This window comes from Myotis daubentonii, chromosome 5, assembly GCF_963259705.1.
Source record: "Myotis daubentonii chromosome 5, mMyoDau2.1, whole genome shotgun sequence".
NCBI lineage: Eukaryota > Metazoa > Chordata > Mammalia > Chiroptera > Vespertilionidae > Myotis > Myotis daubentonii.
The window spans coordinates 37,424,033-37,440,140 of record NC_081844.1 but is presented as its reverse complement, the minus strand read 5'-3'; the positions used below and the strand labels follow the sequence as shown (position 1 = coordinate 37,440,140).

Genomic DNA, 16,108 nt, shown 5'->3' with positions numbered 1-16,108 from the left:
TAGTTCAAATAGTTTGAGAGGCTCTGGGGCCCTGGGGCACTGGGCTGTCTGGTACCCGAGGCTGGTGGCCTGGGAAGGTCAGAACCCAACAAAGGAGGTGGTTGGGGGTGCAGGCTCTGGATGGATTTGTTTGCAGGGGAAAGGCACAAGTGGCTGGCTATTTCTATCAATTTGTAAACCCTGGGAGGGGTAGTCCCTCCAGAGTGATGTGGGGATCACATCCTATTCAAATACAAAATTGTGATGAAAATGGGTATGTCAGTACTTAGAAAAGACTATGCTCAAAAAAAAAAAAACTTAGAACAGCGATTTTTCAACTTTTTCATCTCATGTCACACAAACTAATTACTAACATTTTGCAGCACACCAAAAAATATCTTTTTGCCGATCTGACAAAACGAATAGGTGTAATTTTGATTCATTCACAGTGGATGGCTATTGTTGTGTTGGCTGTTGTCATTTTTTTTTTTCATTTGACAATCTAAGGGAAAGGAGGTCAGTCCTGACTGAATTGTCAGGTATTGCGTGTTTAAAAAATTCTTGTGGTGCACCCATGTGCCACAGCACACTGGTTGAAAATCCCTGCCTTAGACCTTAGTTACTGGGAGCATATTTTCAGTGAAAGTTTTAAAGAGATTGGTTTCTTTGTTGCTGTTACTTAGACTTACAGACTATGATTCTAACAGACAGCATTGACTTGCCCAGAAGTATTGTGTCGGCATGAAGGAGAACCTTATGGGGCTCTTCTAATTTGCAGTGATGCCCACCAAGCTTCTCAGAAAGGAGAGTTGGTCTGTTTAACAACTGGCTCTGAGCAGAATTGGGGGAATCCTGCTTTTGTAGCACTTGCCAATTTCTTTGGTATAAATACGGCCACCACACTTATTTTAAGGCTCCAACATGACATCAAACAGCCCACAAAATTCCTGCAAATGTAACAGTTGGACCTCACAAGCAGGAAGAGCCAGCCTCCGCACCGTGATCCCGTCTGGGGAGAGAGGTAATCCCAGGTTGCTGCATCAGCGTTCTTGCTTACTACCTGTGTGACCTTGGCCAAGTTACTTGAGTCTTTGATCCTGGCTCATAGATGGCATCCATGAGGCTTGTTTCTTCCCCCCTGCTTTCCTGCTTAGTAAAGTACCTTTATGCCATCACCCCTTGCTGTGTGCCTGGGTGGAGGTGAGGACAGGAGACAGACGGTGTTGCTTAAAGAGCCATGCACACAGCTGTGTTATCTTTTTTCTGGGAGCATTTCCAAGAAGAGACTGGGCTTTTTAAAAAATGTAGCAAGATAGGGGGAAGTTGACGGGTGGAAAGGGAAGAACTGCCCAAATTAAAGGAACTCAGCGTGGGGAAATACACAATGGGAATTTGAAAAGCAGATGGTAGAGTTTCCCCCAAACGTTAGCTTCAATGGTAGGGAGGGAAGAGGTGAGGGTTGAAAGAGGGACATGCTGACCTTGACCTGCAGGTAGACAAATAGCCATGTTTCTTGGTTTGGGGGAATCTCTAGGGGACCAACTCAGTAGGGTCCAACACCCTACAAATTAGGTGAGCATGCGATGTCAGAACATAGCTGTGGCCACATTCAAGTTCAGTTTCCTCATCTGTGAAATGGGGATAATAGCTCATCAGGGGGAGGATGCCAGACTGGGGCATAGCTAATGGTCAAGTTTGAAGAAGGACAGAGCAGGGTCCAAATGCCAAATGTCACACAGAGTTAGGAGTGCACTGAACCAGTCCTCTTAATGCTGCACTTGGGAATTGGTTGACCAACTCAATGAGAACTCTCCAGGGGGTTGGAGGAGAGGTAGGAGAGTGAAGGGAGCAAGAAGATCACCTTTGAGAAGTTTGGAGGAGAAGAGACAATGAGAGGTGGGGTTGCATTGGGAGAGGAAGCAAGGTCCGGGGAGCTACTCTTTGTAAAATGGGAAGAACATGACTATGTGGTGGGAAGAAGCCAGGGCGAGGGAGCTGTGGGTCCCTGCACAGCTGGCTCTTCCCACCCCTGCCCTACCTGTGCTTAGCATCTATCCAATCCCTCTTCCTTAAGTGTTTTCCCAACATGTGATTTAGTGGAGGGACTGAGCACTTTGTGGCAGAGGGTAGAAGAGGGCAGCTGATGACAGATCTAGGTGGGCACATCCCATTCTGCAAAACAGAGTCCTGCCATGGACCCCATCCACTGTCACTCAGAAGCAGTCTCGTAGTCATCTGTGGATACTCCCGTGGCTTCTCAGAGCACTCCTCAAATCACATGCTGTGGTCTCCCTCTGAGATGCTCTAGCATTTTGGTTTCTTTTCCCAGTCCTCTTTCTGGTGGTGTTTCGGGGCTCTTATACACTGGCCCCTCAATGCAGCCCTGGCCCTGAGCCATGGTCCTGCTTTCTACTTCCCAAACCTCAGCCTCCCTATGTCACCCTGAAGGCTGGGCCCTCCTATTGTCTCTGAGCCCTCCCACTTCATCATAGCCTCTGGGTCTTTCACGTTATCTGTCCCTACCTTCCGATTTTAGAGTCCCATCCTTTCTCAGATAACCTGTCTCTGTGCTTCTCACATGATGGGACAGCCACACTCACACTTTTTTTTTGCTTTGTTTCCCAATTGGCAACAGTTCAACTGACAGTGACCCTTGGATATTGCAATGTCACCACCAAATTGGGCCTCCCCTGATGGATACCCCTCTTCAGTAAGGGGTATCCAACTGCATGGTGTGGCCCCTTCTGCTCTGTTCTGTTGGTTATAGTTGTGGTCATTCCATTCCTGGAAACCTTAGATCCTAGGTTCGGTGATCAGAGCCTGAAGGTTCCTTTCCCAAGCCTTTCTCAGGGGAGTGGCCCCCCAGGAGGCTCCAGCATAGTGACTCCTAGCTGCCTGGGCTGGACTTGGTCAGCTCAGTGGGCCAGCTCTAAGCTCCACCTCCTGGTCTGCACCAGGAAGTGAGCAAACCATGAAGGTCACTGCCCAGAACTTGTCACAGTCAAACGTGAAGTGTTTAATAATTTCCAGCCTGATCTTTGGAATGCAGAAAGTGATCGAGCTGTAGCTGGAAGCAAATCATAAACACTCCCAGGCCCATCCAAGAATTTCACTGGGGCCACGGGGCCACCGGGCTGCTTCCACAGCGGGTTCCCGTGAACTTGGGTCTTGGCCAGGGTAACGCATTGACTTCTGGGTTGACCTCAGGCAAGACAGAAAGCTTCCAAGTGAGCCACTGCAGAGAGGGAAAACCCCACACTTCCTCCCTCTGTAGTGGAATACACTGCAGGCCCTGGAAGATTTATCACTTAACAGAGGGAAAGTGATCTCAGTTAATTCTGTTGGCATCACCTCTTTCTTTGTGGCTTGAATGTTACTCCCCTGAAGAAAGTAGAATAGAATTCGAATTTGGTTTTTAGTTCCATAATCAAGAACTTCTGTCAGATAGCCATGGGTACTATACTTCTTGTCCACTCTTGGCAAAAGATTCAAACCTTCTGCACCCAGTGTGCCCAGACTTTCTTTCCTCTCCCCTCACCCAGACCCTTTCAAGTTAATACCTGCAGAGCCCGTTAGTACAGTGGTGACTTTCAAGGCCACTGGAGTCAGACTCTGAATTTGAATCCCAATTCAACTTCTTGACAGATGTATACTTTTTGAAAATCATCTTGTTTCTTCATATAAAAAATAGGATTAGAGAACTGTATTAGTTTGCCAGGGCTGCTGTAACAAAATACCACAGGCTGGGTGACTAAAACACCAGATATTTATTTTCTCACAGTTCTAAAGGCAGGAAGTCCAAAATCAAGGTGTTGGCAGGGTAGATTTCTCCTGAGGCCTCTCACCTTGGCTCGTAGATGGCCATCTTCCCATTCAGTTTTGTTAGAATTTCCCTCTGATTACTAAGGGTCAGTAGAACCTCTGAGACATATCATTATCCACATCAAGAAATGAGTTCACAAAGAGAGGGGTGATGTCACAGAGACGTTTAAAAGGGACTCTCCAAGGATCCTCCAGTGTTGATAATAAGCCTAGTATAGACTATCAAGATGATTGCACATCCCTGCCCTCCAGAAACCTACAGCCCAAGTCATGTGACTCATAAGGGGACCTATTTCCCTCTCTGCCCCAACCCAACAGACATGAACAGAAGAGGCTGAAAGGTTAGCGTAACCACTGTGACATGGTCGTAGAGCACGCATGCCCTCACCAGATGCTGTGGAAATGCCCTGTGTGTACAAAGGATAAGACAGGACACCTAAGTACCCTGTTCAGAACTTTCCAGAAAACTGAGAGGAAAGTCATTAGGCGTTTTCAAGATTGGCTTCTATGGAGAACTTAACCATCCAGGATTTTTCTATGGTTATAGTAATACTAGAGGCCCGGTGCACAAAAATTTGTGCACTCGGGGGGGGGGGGTCCCTCAGCCCCACTTGTGCTCTCTCACAGTCTGGGACCCCTTGGGAGATAACGACCTGCTGGCTTAGTAGGCCTGCTCCCGGGTGGCAGAGGGCAGGCCCAATCCCTAGGTGCAGCCCCTGGTTGGGCTCAGAGCAGGACCGATTGGGGAGTTGGGGAGCCGCCCCCTGTCATGCACAGAGCAGGGTGGATTGGGAGGTTGTGATGCCACCCTCAGTCACGCTCAGGGTAGGGCCGATTGGGGGGTTGGGGCACCGCCCCCTGTCACACTCAAGGCAGAGTCAATGGGGAGGTTGTGGCGCCACCCCCTGTCACGCACAGCAGGGCCAATCAGGGGGGTTGGGGCACTGCCCCCTGTCACGCACAGAGCAGGGCCCATCAGGGGGTTGGGGAGCTCCCCCCTGTCACGCACAGAGCAGGGCCCATCAGGGGGTTGGGGAGCTTCCCCCTGTCACGCACATAGCAGGGCCCATCAGGGGGTTGAGGAGCTCCCCCCTGTCACTCACAGAGTAGGGCTGATAGGGGAGTTGGCACACCGCCCCCTGTCACACACAGAGCAGGGCGGATCAGGGGGTTGGGGCGCTGCCCTCTATCACCCACAGAGCAGGGCAGATCAGGGGGTTGGGGCGCTGCCATTGTCACACTCAGGGCAGGGCCAATGGGGAGGTTATGGTTCTACCTCATCACACACAGAGCAGGGCCCGTGGGGAGGTGGGGGAGTTGGGGCGCCGCCCTCTATCACCCACAGAACAGGGCCGATCAGGGGGTTGGGGCGCCTTCACCTGTCACGAACAGAGCAGGGCCGATAGGGAGGTTGTGGCCCTGCCCCCTGTCACACACAGAGCCGCAGGGCAATCAGGGGGTTTGGGCGCTGCCCCCTGTCACACTGATCCTGGTGCCGGGAGGCCTCTCAGCTCCGCTGATCCCAGTGCTGGGAGGCATATTACCCTTTTACTATATAGGATAGAGGCCTGGTGCACGGGTGGGGGCCGGCTGGTTTGCCCTGAAGGGTGTCCTGGATCAGGGTGGGGGTCCCCACTGGGGTGCCTGGCCAGCCTGGATGAGGGGATGATGGCTGTTTGCAGCTGGTCACACACCCTTCAGGGTGGGAGTCCCCACTGGGGTGCCTGGCCAGTCTGGGTGAGGGGCTGAGGGCTGTTTTCAGGCTGGGACTGAAGCTCCCAACTGCTCCTTTTTTTCTTTTTCTTTTTTCTTTTTATTCTGGGCCAGCTTTAGCTCTGAGGCTCCAGCTCTTAGGCCTCCGCTCCTGAAAGCAGGTATCTGGTTTGTTTAGGTTCTACAATCGAAACTCTGTATCAACTCCAGCTCTGAGATTCCAGCTGGCTGAAAGCTGGTTTCTGGGGTTTTGTTTAGCGTCTATATTTGTTACAATGTTTGAAACTGCAGGCTCAGAGGCCTGCAGCGGCCTGCAGGAACATTGGAGTCCTCCGTCACTGAAGCAAGCAAGCCTCATGTTAGTTTCAAGCTGCCTGGCTGCCGGCCGCCATCTTGGCTGACAGTTAATTTGCATATTTCCCTGATTAGCCAATGGGAAGGGTAGCAGTCGTATGCCAATTACCATGTTTCTCTTTTATTAGTGTAGGTACTGGTTTTTGTTTTCACCCTATCCTGTTCTGCAAGCTGCAAACCAGAGCATCTCCTTGAAATGGAAGGGGAGGGCTGTGTGAGATGGGTCAGTGCATGGAGGGTGTAAAATGACAAAGGACTTTGATTCTTCATTGAGGTTTGGAGATGAATGGAGAGATGGGCAGGGACCTGGGAAAGATGAACATAAGCCTGGTGCTCTGGGGCAGTTTACTTAGTCTCTTGATGAATGGGCTCCTAGATCTGACCTTCGAGCTTAAGAGAAAATGACGAGGAAACATTGATTTCAGCTTGGAAGAATGTTGTGGGGAATTATGCTCTGGTGCGAGGGTGGGAAATGTGGTAAGTAGATGTTGTCTGTGGAACACTATTCAGGACCTCAGTTGAGTTTGGCTGCATTTAGTTTTGAAATGTTGGAAGAAAGGAAAAGCAGAAGAGATGCTAGATGGACTGAGTGAAGATAACACATGCGGGAGTCAGGTGGTGATGGGATATCTTGCTTAAGAGGGGATTGTATGATTATATCTGACCAGAGATTGCTTGCTCATGGGTGGGCCTGGAGAAACTCTATTATAAACTATTTGTGTGTAGTTTGATTTAGTTACTCATATCAAATAAGCAGTATTATAAATAAAATTGCCCTTGGTGATTCCAGTATCACTAGAGATCAGATACTTTCACTTGCCTGTTGAGGAGAAATGCAGGGAATGCCATGCAGGGCCTTGGAAACCAAGCTGGTGGGGGAAAGGCATCCTTATACTATGAGTTTTACCGCTGCTGGGTCAGGATGGGGCCTCGTAAGATCTCAGAGAATGTGCAGCAGTGGTTTGTTGGAGAAAGCAACAAGGATCGTGGGGAGGCCAAGAGAGAAGAATGAGTGAGAAAGGCAGCCAGCGAAACAGACAGACTACCCCAGAGTCCTTGATCAGGGTGTCCTTAGGGAGCGGATGAGGGAGGGAGAAGCTAAGTGGAGGAAGGTTCAGTGAAGGGCTCCTTGAGGCCTGAGTGAACTGATGAAAAGGCAAAAGGGTGACTCCAGTGCCTTCCCGCAAGAGAAGGGTGTGGATCTGGAGGCAGAGAGTAAGCTGTCAGCCTTCACAATGGGTGATCCCCTCTATGAGTTTCTCTGAGAGCATGACCTCCCGGTGACAAGGACACCATCCCCTGCCACACATCTGTGTGTAACAAGGATCCCGTGAACTTGGAATTCCTTAAAATAAAACACTTGTGGGCCCATCACAGCAGATGCAATGAGGCACCACAGTGGCCCCCGTTCTCAACCCCCGTGGCAAAGCACATCAGCCTCAGCTTCACTCTTGAGCAGTGAATCTCCAGGAGTTCTGGGCTGGGTTGTGGAAACTGAAACTAGATTTTCAAAAGCTGTCAGCTTAGGGAGCAGCTGTGACCTCCAAGTTCGGTTCCTGATTTTGTGTTTCTTTCTCCCTCCTCCTTTAGATCTCGGTGTGTGTGGGCGTCTCCTCAGCTGGCAGCCCTGCTGTGCCCTGCAGTTGACACCAAGGTTTTGACTGTGTGGGTTTGTGTCTTTCCGGCAGGTGTCTCCTCTGTGACTTCCCTGATGTCCCTGGCTTGGGTGCTAGCCTCCTATCACAAGCTGCTGCGGGACTCCAGGGACGACAAGAAGAGTATGAGCTACAGAGGGGCCCTCATCCACCTCTTCTGGCGCCTCTTCACCATCTCATCCAGAGTTATCTCTTTTGCCCTCTTTGCTTCCATCTTCCAGCTCTACTTCGGGATCTTCGTGGTGGTTCACTGGTGCGCCATGGCCTTCTGGATCATCCATGGCGGAACAGACTTCTGCATGTCCAAGTGGGAGGAGATCCTCTTCAACATGGTGGTAGGGATTGTGTACATTTTCTGCTGGTTTAACGTCAAGGAAGGGCGGACTCGATATCGAATGTTTGCATATTACACGATAGTCTTGACCGAGAATGCTGCCTTGACGTTCCTTTGGTATTTTTACAGAAACCCGGAGACCACTGACTTCTATGCGGTGCCAGCACTGTGTTGTGTCTTTATTAGCTTTGTGGCTGGGATCGCACTGATGCTCTTATATTATGGTGTGCTGCATCCCATGGGGCCACGAGCTAAGATCTTTGCCAGCTCCTGTTGTGCCGAGCTGCTCTGGGGCATCCCTTTGCCCCCCGATGTTGAGCCCATGGCGCCTCAGACCCCTGGGTACCGGGGGACCCAGGTCACGCCTACCAGAGCCGTAACGGAACAACAGGAGGATCTCACGGCTGACACTTGCTTGCCCGTTTTCCAAGTGAGACCCATGGGGCCCTCCACCCCGTCGGGGCGTCCTTACCACCCAGAAGGGCCCCTCATTAAGATTGACATGCCAAGGAAGAGATACCCAGCTTGGGATGCTCATTTTGTAGACAGGAGGTTGAGAAGGACTATTAACATTCTGCAGTATGTCACCCCCACCGCGGTAGGCATTCGGTATCGAGATGGACCGCTCCTTTATGAGTTGCTACAGTATGAGTCTTCACTCTAAGAGCGTCTTGACCCAAGTTGAGAAGGGGACCTTAAGTTGGTTTGCGGTTAACACCGCTTGCAAGAAATATAACCCTCCCTTCTCCCAATACACAAAATCACAACCACCACCACCATCACCACCTCCACCACCACCGCTACAAAAAAAAAGAAAATAATACGTCACAACCCCTTCAGATAAGCTTTCTTTCCAGTCGCTGTATGTATACAAAGATATTCTCTATGTTTTGTAAGTAAAAACAAAAAGAAGACCTTTCTTTTGTTTTTTACACATAAGAAACAGTATTGAAAATCCCACACTATTGTTCATAGGGTGGAGAAGGAGGAGCTGTCTCCACTCCAAAAGAAAAAAAAATGTTTTATACCTTACACCAAGTGTAGATCATTTATGGGATTGGTGCTGATTGAAAGAACAAAACAAACAAAACAAAACAAAATAAAACAAACACAAACAAACAAACAAACAAACCTTCAAATGCCTTATGCCCTTAGGTGCTGAGTTTCATTAAGTACTGTCACGTTTTTCTCACGCAAAACTCTCTGGTGGTTTTGGCACCAAGAGAGGGGAAATTAAACTATCAAACGAAACAAATCTAGAAACGAAAACGAAAACCAACCAACAAATAAAACACAAAGCAATTATTCTTCCTATCTGACTATTTGTATTGAAGAAAACGAATTCACCAAAAGCAAAGGCATAGAAACCCCAATTTCTGTTCCGTTTCTCTCCTTGCTCTCCCATCCCTGTCCCCAGCTTAACAGCACCTTCTAGGAGCCAAATGGCCATTTGGAACTCAAATGGCTGGGAAAGCTCCTTGAAGGTTGATCTTGTGCCATTTACCATTCACCTAGTTCGGATCACATTTGTTTCCTGGTGAAAAGCAAAACAGAATAAAACAAACAAACAAACAAACAAAAAATCCACCCCAAACATTCAATGAGAACAAGAAATTCTAAAGCAAATTAAAGATTTCCATCTATCTAATCAAAGAAAATCAGTAATAATAAAACTCAGCATAGTAGCAAAAAGAACAACATCAATTTAAAGGCACAATACTTAATCAGTGACTGGCAAAAAATGATTTTGGTCTGTCCTTTTAAGGCCGTGAAAGGTATACATTTATCACACGTGATATTGTGTAAGGCCTCTTCTGTTTCCATTTGGTGGGAAGCCTTAAATTGATCTGGAAAGAATTCTTCATTTTTCATTTGTGTTTTTTAAAAATATTAACACAGAGGAAAATTAGATTATATATATATATATATATATAAAAAAAACCACCATGTCAAATTGAATAACTGACCCATTTCAAAGACTGTTTGGTGCTTCTGTCTTTCACCATTGTGGTTGGCTGAAACTCATTCAGCTCACTTGGTGCATCTGGGGTGAGTGGGAAATTGTGTGTGTGTGTGTGTGTGTGTGTGTGTGTGTGTGTGTGTCCACAGCACACGTATATTTGTGTGTATGTGTCTGCTGCAAGGTCTTGCCAGAAATGTGGAAAACTGCTCTAAGGCAGACTCTGGGTATGCTAAGGTGGAGTGTAAGAGGGCTGGGGAGGGGGGAGCAGGAAGGAGGGGGTGGTGCTGGAATATGAGCCCCTGTCTGGATGGCGAGACTCACACCAGCAGCATATTCTGGGTCTTAGAGGCCGTGTCATTTGGGTGAAGATTTATTATTTTTCTCATTGTACCAAATTGAATTTTGAAAGGTGTTGCAATATGTACAACCATTTTTAAATGTTATTTTTCAAAGTATTGCTCCTGTAAGGAATATTCTGTTCTAGGACATCGTTTCAATCCCATTGTATCTCTACTTGGGCACCAAAAAAAAAAAAAAAAAAAAAAAGGAAAAGAAAAAAATCACAAAAACAAAAATCTCTACAAAAAAGATATATATATAAATATATATATATACACACACACACACACACTATTTTTTAGCAAATACTCTTAGTCTTTGTTGTGTGTAGCTGCGATTTTTTTTTTAAATTTCCAGATATAACTGTTTAGGGTGCAAGACCTCACATTGAACTATTCTTAAGAGAAGTTCAAACTCTGAGGAATTGTTTGTTTTTATGTTGGTGGGTTTTTTAAAAAGAAATTATTATTCAAAGAGGCTTCTCCTTACCTTCTTCACTGTTTATCTAAAGATTTTTTTAAAAAATAAGTTTTAAATTTTAGTTAGTTGTAAATCTGGATGTTCCTTTCTTTGTCCAGATCGCTTTGATTTCCTTTATTGGTATTAAACTTTGCAGTGCTTTCCTGTCCCCCTCCCTGACTCGGTTGCCCCTGGGGTGCTCCCCCTGTGGGAAGGAGGGGCGGGAGGAGAGGTGCAGAGAGCCTGTGGGCCCAGGACCCACCCACTAGGAAGCACACTGCACAGAGCACACCAGGCCTTGGTGCAGACCAGCCACGTGGGTCTGTCTGTGCCCACCCCAGGCCCCTGGGCCACCCAGCGGTTAATTGGGAGTTCCAGTCTGGCTGGAGGTGCTTTTCCTTTGGATTCTGCTTCCTTACTGAGGGCTGAGCTCGCCGCTTACTCTGCTGAGGCTGGAGGACGGGAGGCCATGTGAGAGGAGCCATCCGGGCTCACTGGGTCCCAGCTCTTGTCTGCCTCAGTTCTGGGGCTCCTGTGCCTGGAGCCTTGGGGGCATCTGTCGCTAGAGCAACCCTTGGCGCTGTCCCCCGTGCATCCCTTTGGGACCTGTGCCACGCTGGCTTGTTTGTCTTTTCTTGGATTTATTTCCTTTCTCTTTCTCTTTCATTTCAACACATTGCAGCTCTATTTTTCTACTGCACATCCAGTGTGTGTGTGTGTGTGTGTGTGTGTGTGTGTGTGTGTGTGTGTGTTTATGTTTACATGCAAATGAGAAAATGGCTCACATTTGTTGACCTGGAGCACCTAAAGTTGGGGTGATAACTTCCAACTCAGGGAGGACCCTCTGGGGCTGTAGCCACTGGGAACAAATGAGTAGATGACAGGACCTTTCCCAAATCCTTTCTTTCAGCCTTTGTTGGATCGGCCTCTACAAGACTCAGGCAGGAAGGCACACTTGTCCCGTGAAATGTCATTTCCCACCCCCTTCACCATGCCAGCTCCTTTCCTAATGATGCAAATGAAAACATCCCTCTGAGAGCAGCATCTGGGTTGCAAAGAACCAGAAGGAGGAAGAAAAGTCAGGACAGAAGTAGAAAACACAGGAGGGAGGGAAGGAGGGAAACATACAGAGAATGGCCAGGTAGACTTTGCATCTATCTTCTCAGTATCATCAGCCCCTACCAATCCCCATGTCTTTAGCCACCAGGAAACCCTCTCCATTGGTCCCAGACATCACCCCCATGAGTGTGCTTCCCCTAGTGGGGGGCTGGCCACTGGGTGGCAGTGTGGGAATCCACGCTCTCAGTGCTCTGAGTTCACCCTGGGAAGTGGGTCTTCCTACCCAGAAGGCTTTGGTCCTGAAAAACCCAGCTCCTCCAGGCCACTCCACTGGGAATCTGCCTTTAGTCTGCCACCTGCCTGAGCCCCGATAAACCCCTTAAGGGTGATGAGGTGCTGCTCATATAGCCCCAGGTACTCCCTAGGGCCGTGGTTGGCCAACTGCGGCTCTCGAGCCACATACGGCTCTTTGGCCCCTTGAGTGTGGCTCCTCCTAAGCCTTAGGAGTACCCCAATTAAGTTAATAACAATGACCTACCTATATAGTTTAAGTTTAAAAAATTTGGCTCTCAAAAGAAATTTCAATCGTACTGTTGATATTTGGCTCCGTTGACTAATGAGTTTGCCGACCACTGCCCTAGGGGTATGCCTATGATATTCTTTTTTTAAAAAAAATCTTTGGACCTACTTTTTGCCCAGGAACTTCTGCTGAAAATAAATGAGCTCTCAATATTTGGTTCTGGTAGCAGATAAGCACACGGTACTGGGAGCTACAGAACAAACTAGGAAGCTGTGCCCCTTACTGCCATCCCCCGCCCCCTAGCAAAGATGCCCCCAACCGCACAGAAGATTTGATTCTTTTCAGTCTCAGAAATACAGTAGCATTTCTAACACCTGGCTGGTTTTGTAGCATCATTTCGGCAAGCTCTGTTTCTCCCTTGCTCAGCAAACCAGTCTCTTCTCTGGGCCTCATGTCTCTTAAGACCATGGTGAGGGAAGCTCAGAGGGTTCAAATTCATCACATGAGCCCCCACCGCGCTTACTCATGTCAAGAGTTTCTTGTTATCTGAAATACACTCCTCTACTGTCTTCAGAAGGTTCAGCTTGCTCTCCACAGAAGCACCGTGGCTGCTGTGGGAATAGGCCCCATCTCTCTTGATGGCACACACTGACAAAATGTCCCTTTCAGTCACAGAAGACAACATTTCCTTGTGGCCCTGGGGACTCCTCCACACCTGCCAGCTTCCCCACGCTCAACGTCTCCGAGCACAAAGTCACCCAATACACTATGGCCTCATGGCCTAACCTGTCCCCTCGGTAGCCATGGCCCCTTTGAGTCTCAGGGTGGTTTCAAAGAGAGTAAATACTTGTCTGGATTGTGATCATGAAGGTGAGTCTATTGGCCATATGGCATCTCATGTCACAGGCATCAGACCCTGTCCCAGCAGGGGCCTTATTCTCGGGGAGAAAAATGTGTGGGTTTTTTTAAAAGCACCAAATGATATCATTTTCTCCCTTCTTCCTCTACTTTTACTCTCTCCCCCACATGGTCATAGGGGCAGGAGAAGAGGTTTCTGATGCTGATCTTGTTGGAGAACCTCTAAGCAGGCATGACTTCACTCCTATGTATTCATCGAAACCCCCTGCGGCATTCACTTGCCTGATTGAGGAAGCACACTCCCCCTTTATCTCCTCTGCTCCCTGCTCCTGGGGCGGGAGCTCTATGACGAGCCCCAAGCCCTGGTGCCCCAGCCCCTAGCAAACTTTTCTCTTTCCAGTACCCAGAAACGGATGTAAGAGGAGGACAGCAAGGGCAGGCTCAGAGCCTTTGGGCTGGAGGAAGGGTATCAGGTCCTAAAAGAGAACAGGGCGGGGCCATTCACGCCCTCCCGCTCCTGGCTCTCTCTAATGGGGTAGACACACACCATGGCATTTTTCTTTGCCAAAGAAAGTGGCTCCTTACTCAAAGTGAGCCCTCTCAGGCCCCTGAGGTGTGATGGTAGCAGCCCTGGGCGGTAGGTAGCCTTCACGAAGAGAGGAGCATGCCTTAGATACACTCATTTGATTTTCTTATCAAGAAGCTAAAATTCGTTATTTCTTTGCCAAACTGAAAAAATATGTATATTAAAATAACACTACCAGATTTGGTTGGGGGAAGGGATTTAAATATGGAGACTGTGAAGAGTTCACTGCCATTAATTTCACCTGGATTCAAGTGAGATTCCCAGTGTAGCCTAGAAAGCTGCCAGGAGGATCTTGATGAGTCGGAGAGAGACCAGGAAGAGACCCTGCTGGAGTGGCCCGATCAGCCTTCCTTTCGTTCTCAAACATTTCCTGATGACCAGAGTCTCTCAGGCAGCCCTCTGCGGGCAGGAAGCACACTCCGCTACCCCGTAGGCAGTGAATGTAAACCGGCATCGGCTCCTCTTCTTAAGGTCCAGGTGTGAATGAAAGGAACAAAACGGGAAATCTTTCAGGGTTAACCATCTGAGTCATTATCTCCTCATCTAAAACGGACCCCTCAGAGCAGTGGCACTCCGCTCCCATGCACAGCGCAACGTGGAAATGGCAGTGGTTAGCCTATCACAGGCTACAGAGCCCTAAGCTTGTAAGAGGACTGTCCCCAGAGCATCCTAAATCCATGTGTGCCTGTCCCAGTTTCAAAACTTGTGAAATGGCAACTCCGCCCTCTCAGAGATTTTTTTCCGAAGCCCCTCACTGGGAAAAAGATGATGCGTCATCTAAGTTTCTGCACTGGCAACATAAGCCTCATTCTCACCCATCCGTAGCTATCTGAAAGGTTTTCTTTCTTGCTTAAAACACTGCATCTGTGCTATTGGCCAAATATCAAAAGACAAGGGCACTGCCTTGATCTGCCTGCAGCTTTATTCCCCTGCCTGCCCGGTTCTGTCTGTCTTATTTGACTCTCCCGGGCACCATCTGCTTCTTCCCTCCTCCTGGGAAGGAGCTGTGCCTTCTTGCTCCCTGTACCTTTCCTTGCACTGGCTGGCAGGAAGTGGCTGAGATGTGCTGGAGCCAAAGGTTGGGAGTGCTATTAATGGCAGCTCCTGAGGGCAGCAGACGGACAACCATAGGTGTTCCCTCTACACACGGCCAACACCTTGTGTCAAGGGCTAAGAATAGACCAAATCGGAAATGAGCAGGCAGGACCTCAGGGGCACCTGCCCTGGCCTGCCCCATCCCATGCAGGACAATATGCAAGCCCCCGTAGGAGATGCCTGCCCTTGCCAATCCTTAATTCGAATCACAAGATCTCACACCAGAAACTGAATTCAATCAGCTCATCCATGCTCATCCAGGAAGGACTATTCCTAAAATGTATCCTCAAACCAGGGAAGACAAAGAAATCATTTGCCTTGGGAAGAGTGCCAATGGCTAACCCAGAAAACATCCCTCTAGAAGCAGCCTTCCGCCATGTGTCATGGGGGATACAGACAACTGGTCGCCTAGGAGATGAACTCCCTTGGTCTGTTTTTCCATCCTCAATGTAGCTCTGAGGTCCTCAGGCCAGAGTGGGGTTAGAAGATTTGTTTTAGCTGTAGACTTCCTAGAGACTCTTCTTCAGACCCAGAAAGATCAGGAAATAGCACAGGCTGATTCAGAGTCCCCCACTGTGATCATGGATTCTTCACCTCTCGGTGCCTTGGTTTCTCCATCTGTAAAGTGGAGAGAAAGAAGGCCAACTTCTTCTTTCTCTCTTGCTCAGGGATGCTGTGAGGATTCAGTCATTATTGCCTGTAGTGAAGGCATCATATAAGGAAGGGTGGTGATCTCGTTACTTGGAAAGTAGAACCATAGAAGAATAGGGTGTTCTCCAGATGCCACACCTGGAACCCCAGAGGGTGAGCAGTGGAGCTATACAGGGAGAATGCTCACACACCCATGGTTCTTAAATATTTCACATCACTGTGAACCCAGTACAGTGGTACTCGCTCAGGCAACCGAAGGTCACCTAGCTCAAGCCGGCCACTTGTAACTCTAAAACCAAATGTCCCGATGTTTATTTTTCCTAAAGTATCAGAGAATATACGGAAGGACCCATTTGAAAACTGGTATTTGCTGAGCTTTGGGCAGACAAGAGAATGGGTGAACAGGGAGTATTTGGAGATTGTTTTTAAGGTGGTTGAAAGCTCTTCAGGAAATATCTCTTACTTTTGTTCTTCCTTACAATGTTTTTCAACCTTGAGGCTCACCTCATCGAATGGACTCTCCTTCTCTTTGCCTCTCTGCAGAGTACAGAAACAAAACTGTGTGTGTTTTCTTAATAAAACAAAAAAGTCTCGTCAGCCAAACTGCGGGTCCCAATGGTGGGTCTTCATCATTCCCTGGTGTGCTTTGAGTGGAGACTGCAGGCAAAGGTTCAGAGACAAACAGGGGCTGGGGAACATCACTAAGGGGTTTTCTTTAAAT

General features: G+C 48.4%; 1 protein-coding gene across 1 annotated transcript in view; it reads left to right on the top strand.

Annotated features, from left to right (window-relative positions):
* The window catches only part of XKR6 (XK related 6), a 245,043-nt gene extending 235,024 nt beyond the window's left edge, over window positions 1-10,019 (top strand). Inside the window, exon 3 of the mRNA XM_059697604.1 lies at window positions 7,557-10,019. Within this exon, the coding sequence (XP_059553587.1) occupies window positions 7,557-8,521 (965 nt within the window). The 3' untranslated portion in view covers window positions 8,522-10,019. The remainder of the gene's footprint in view (window positions 1-7,556) is intronic.
* Window positions 10,020-16,108: the final 6,089 nt, after the last annotated feature.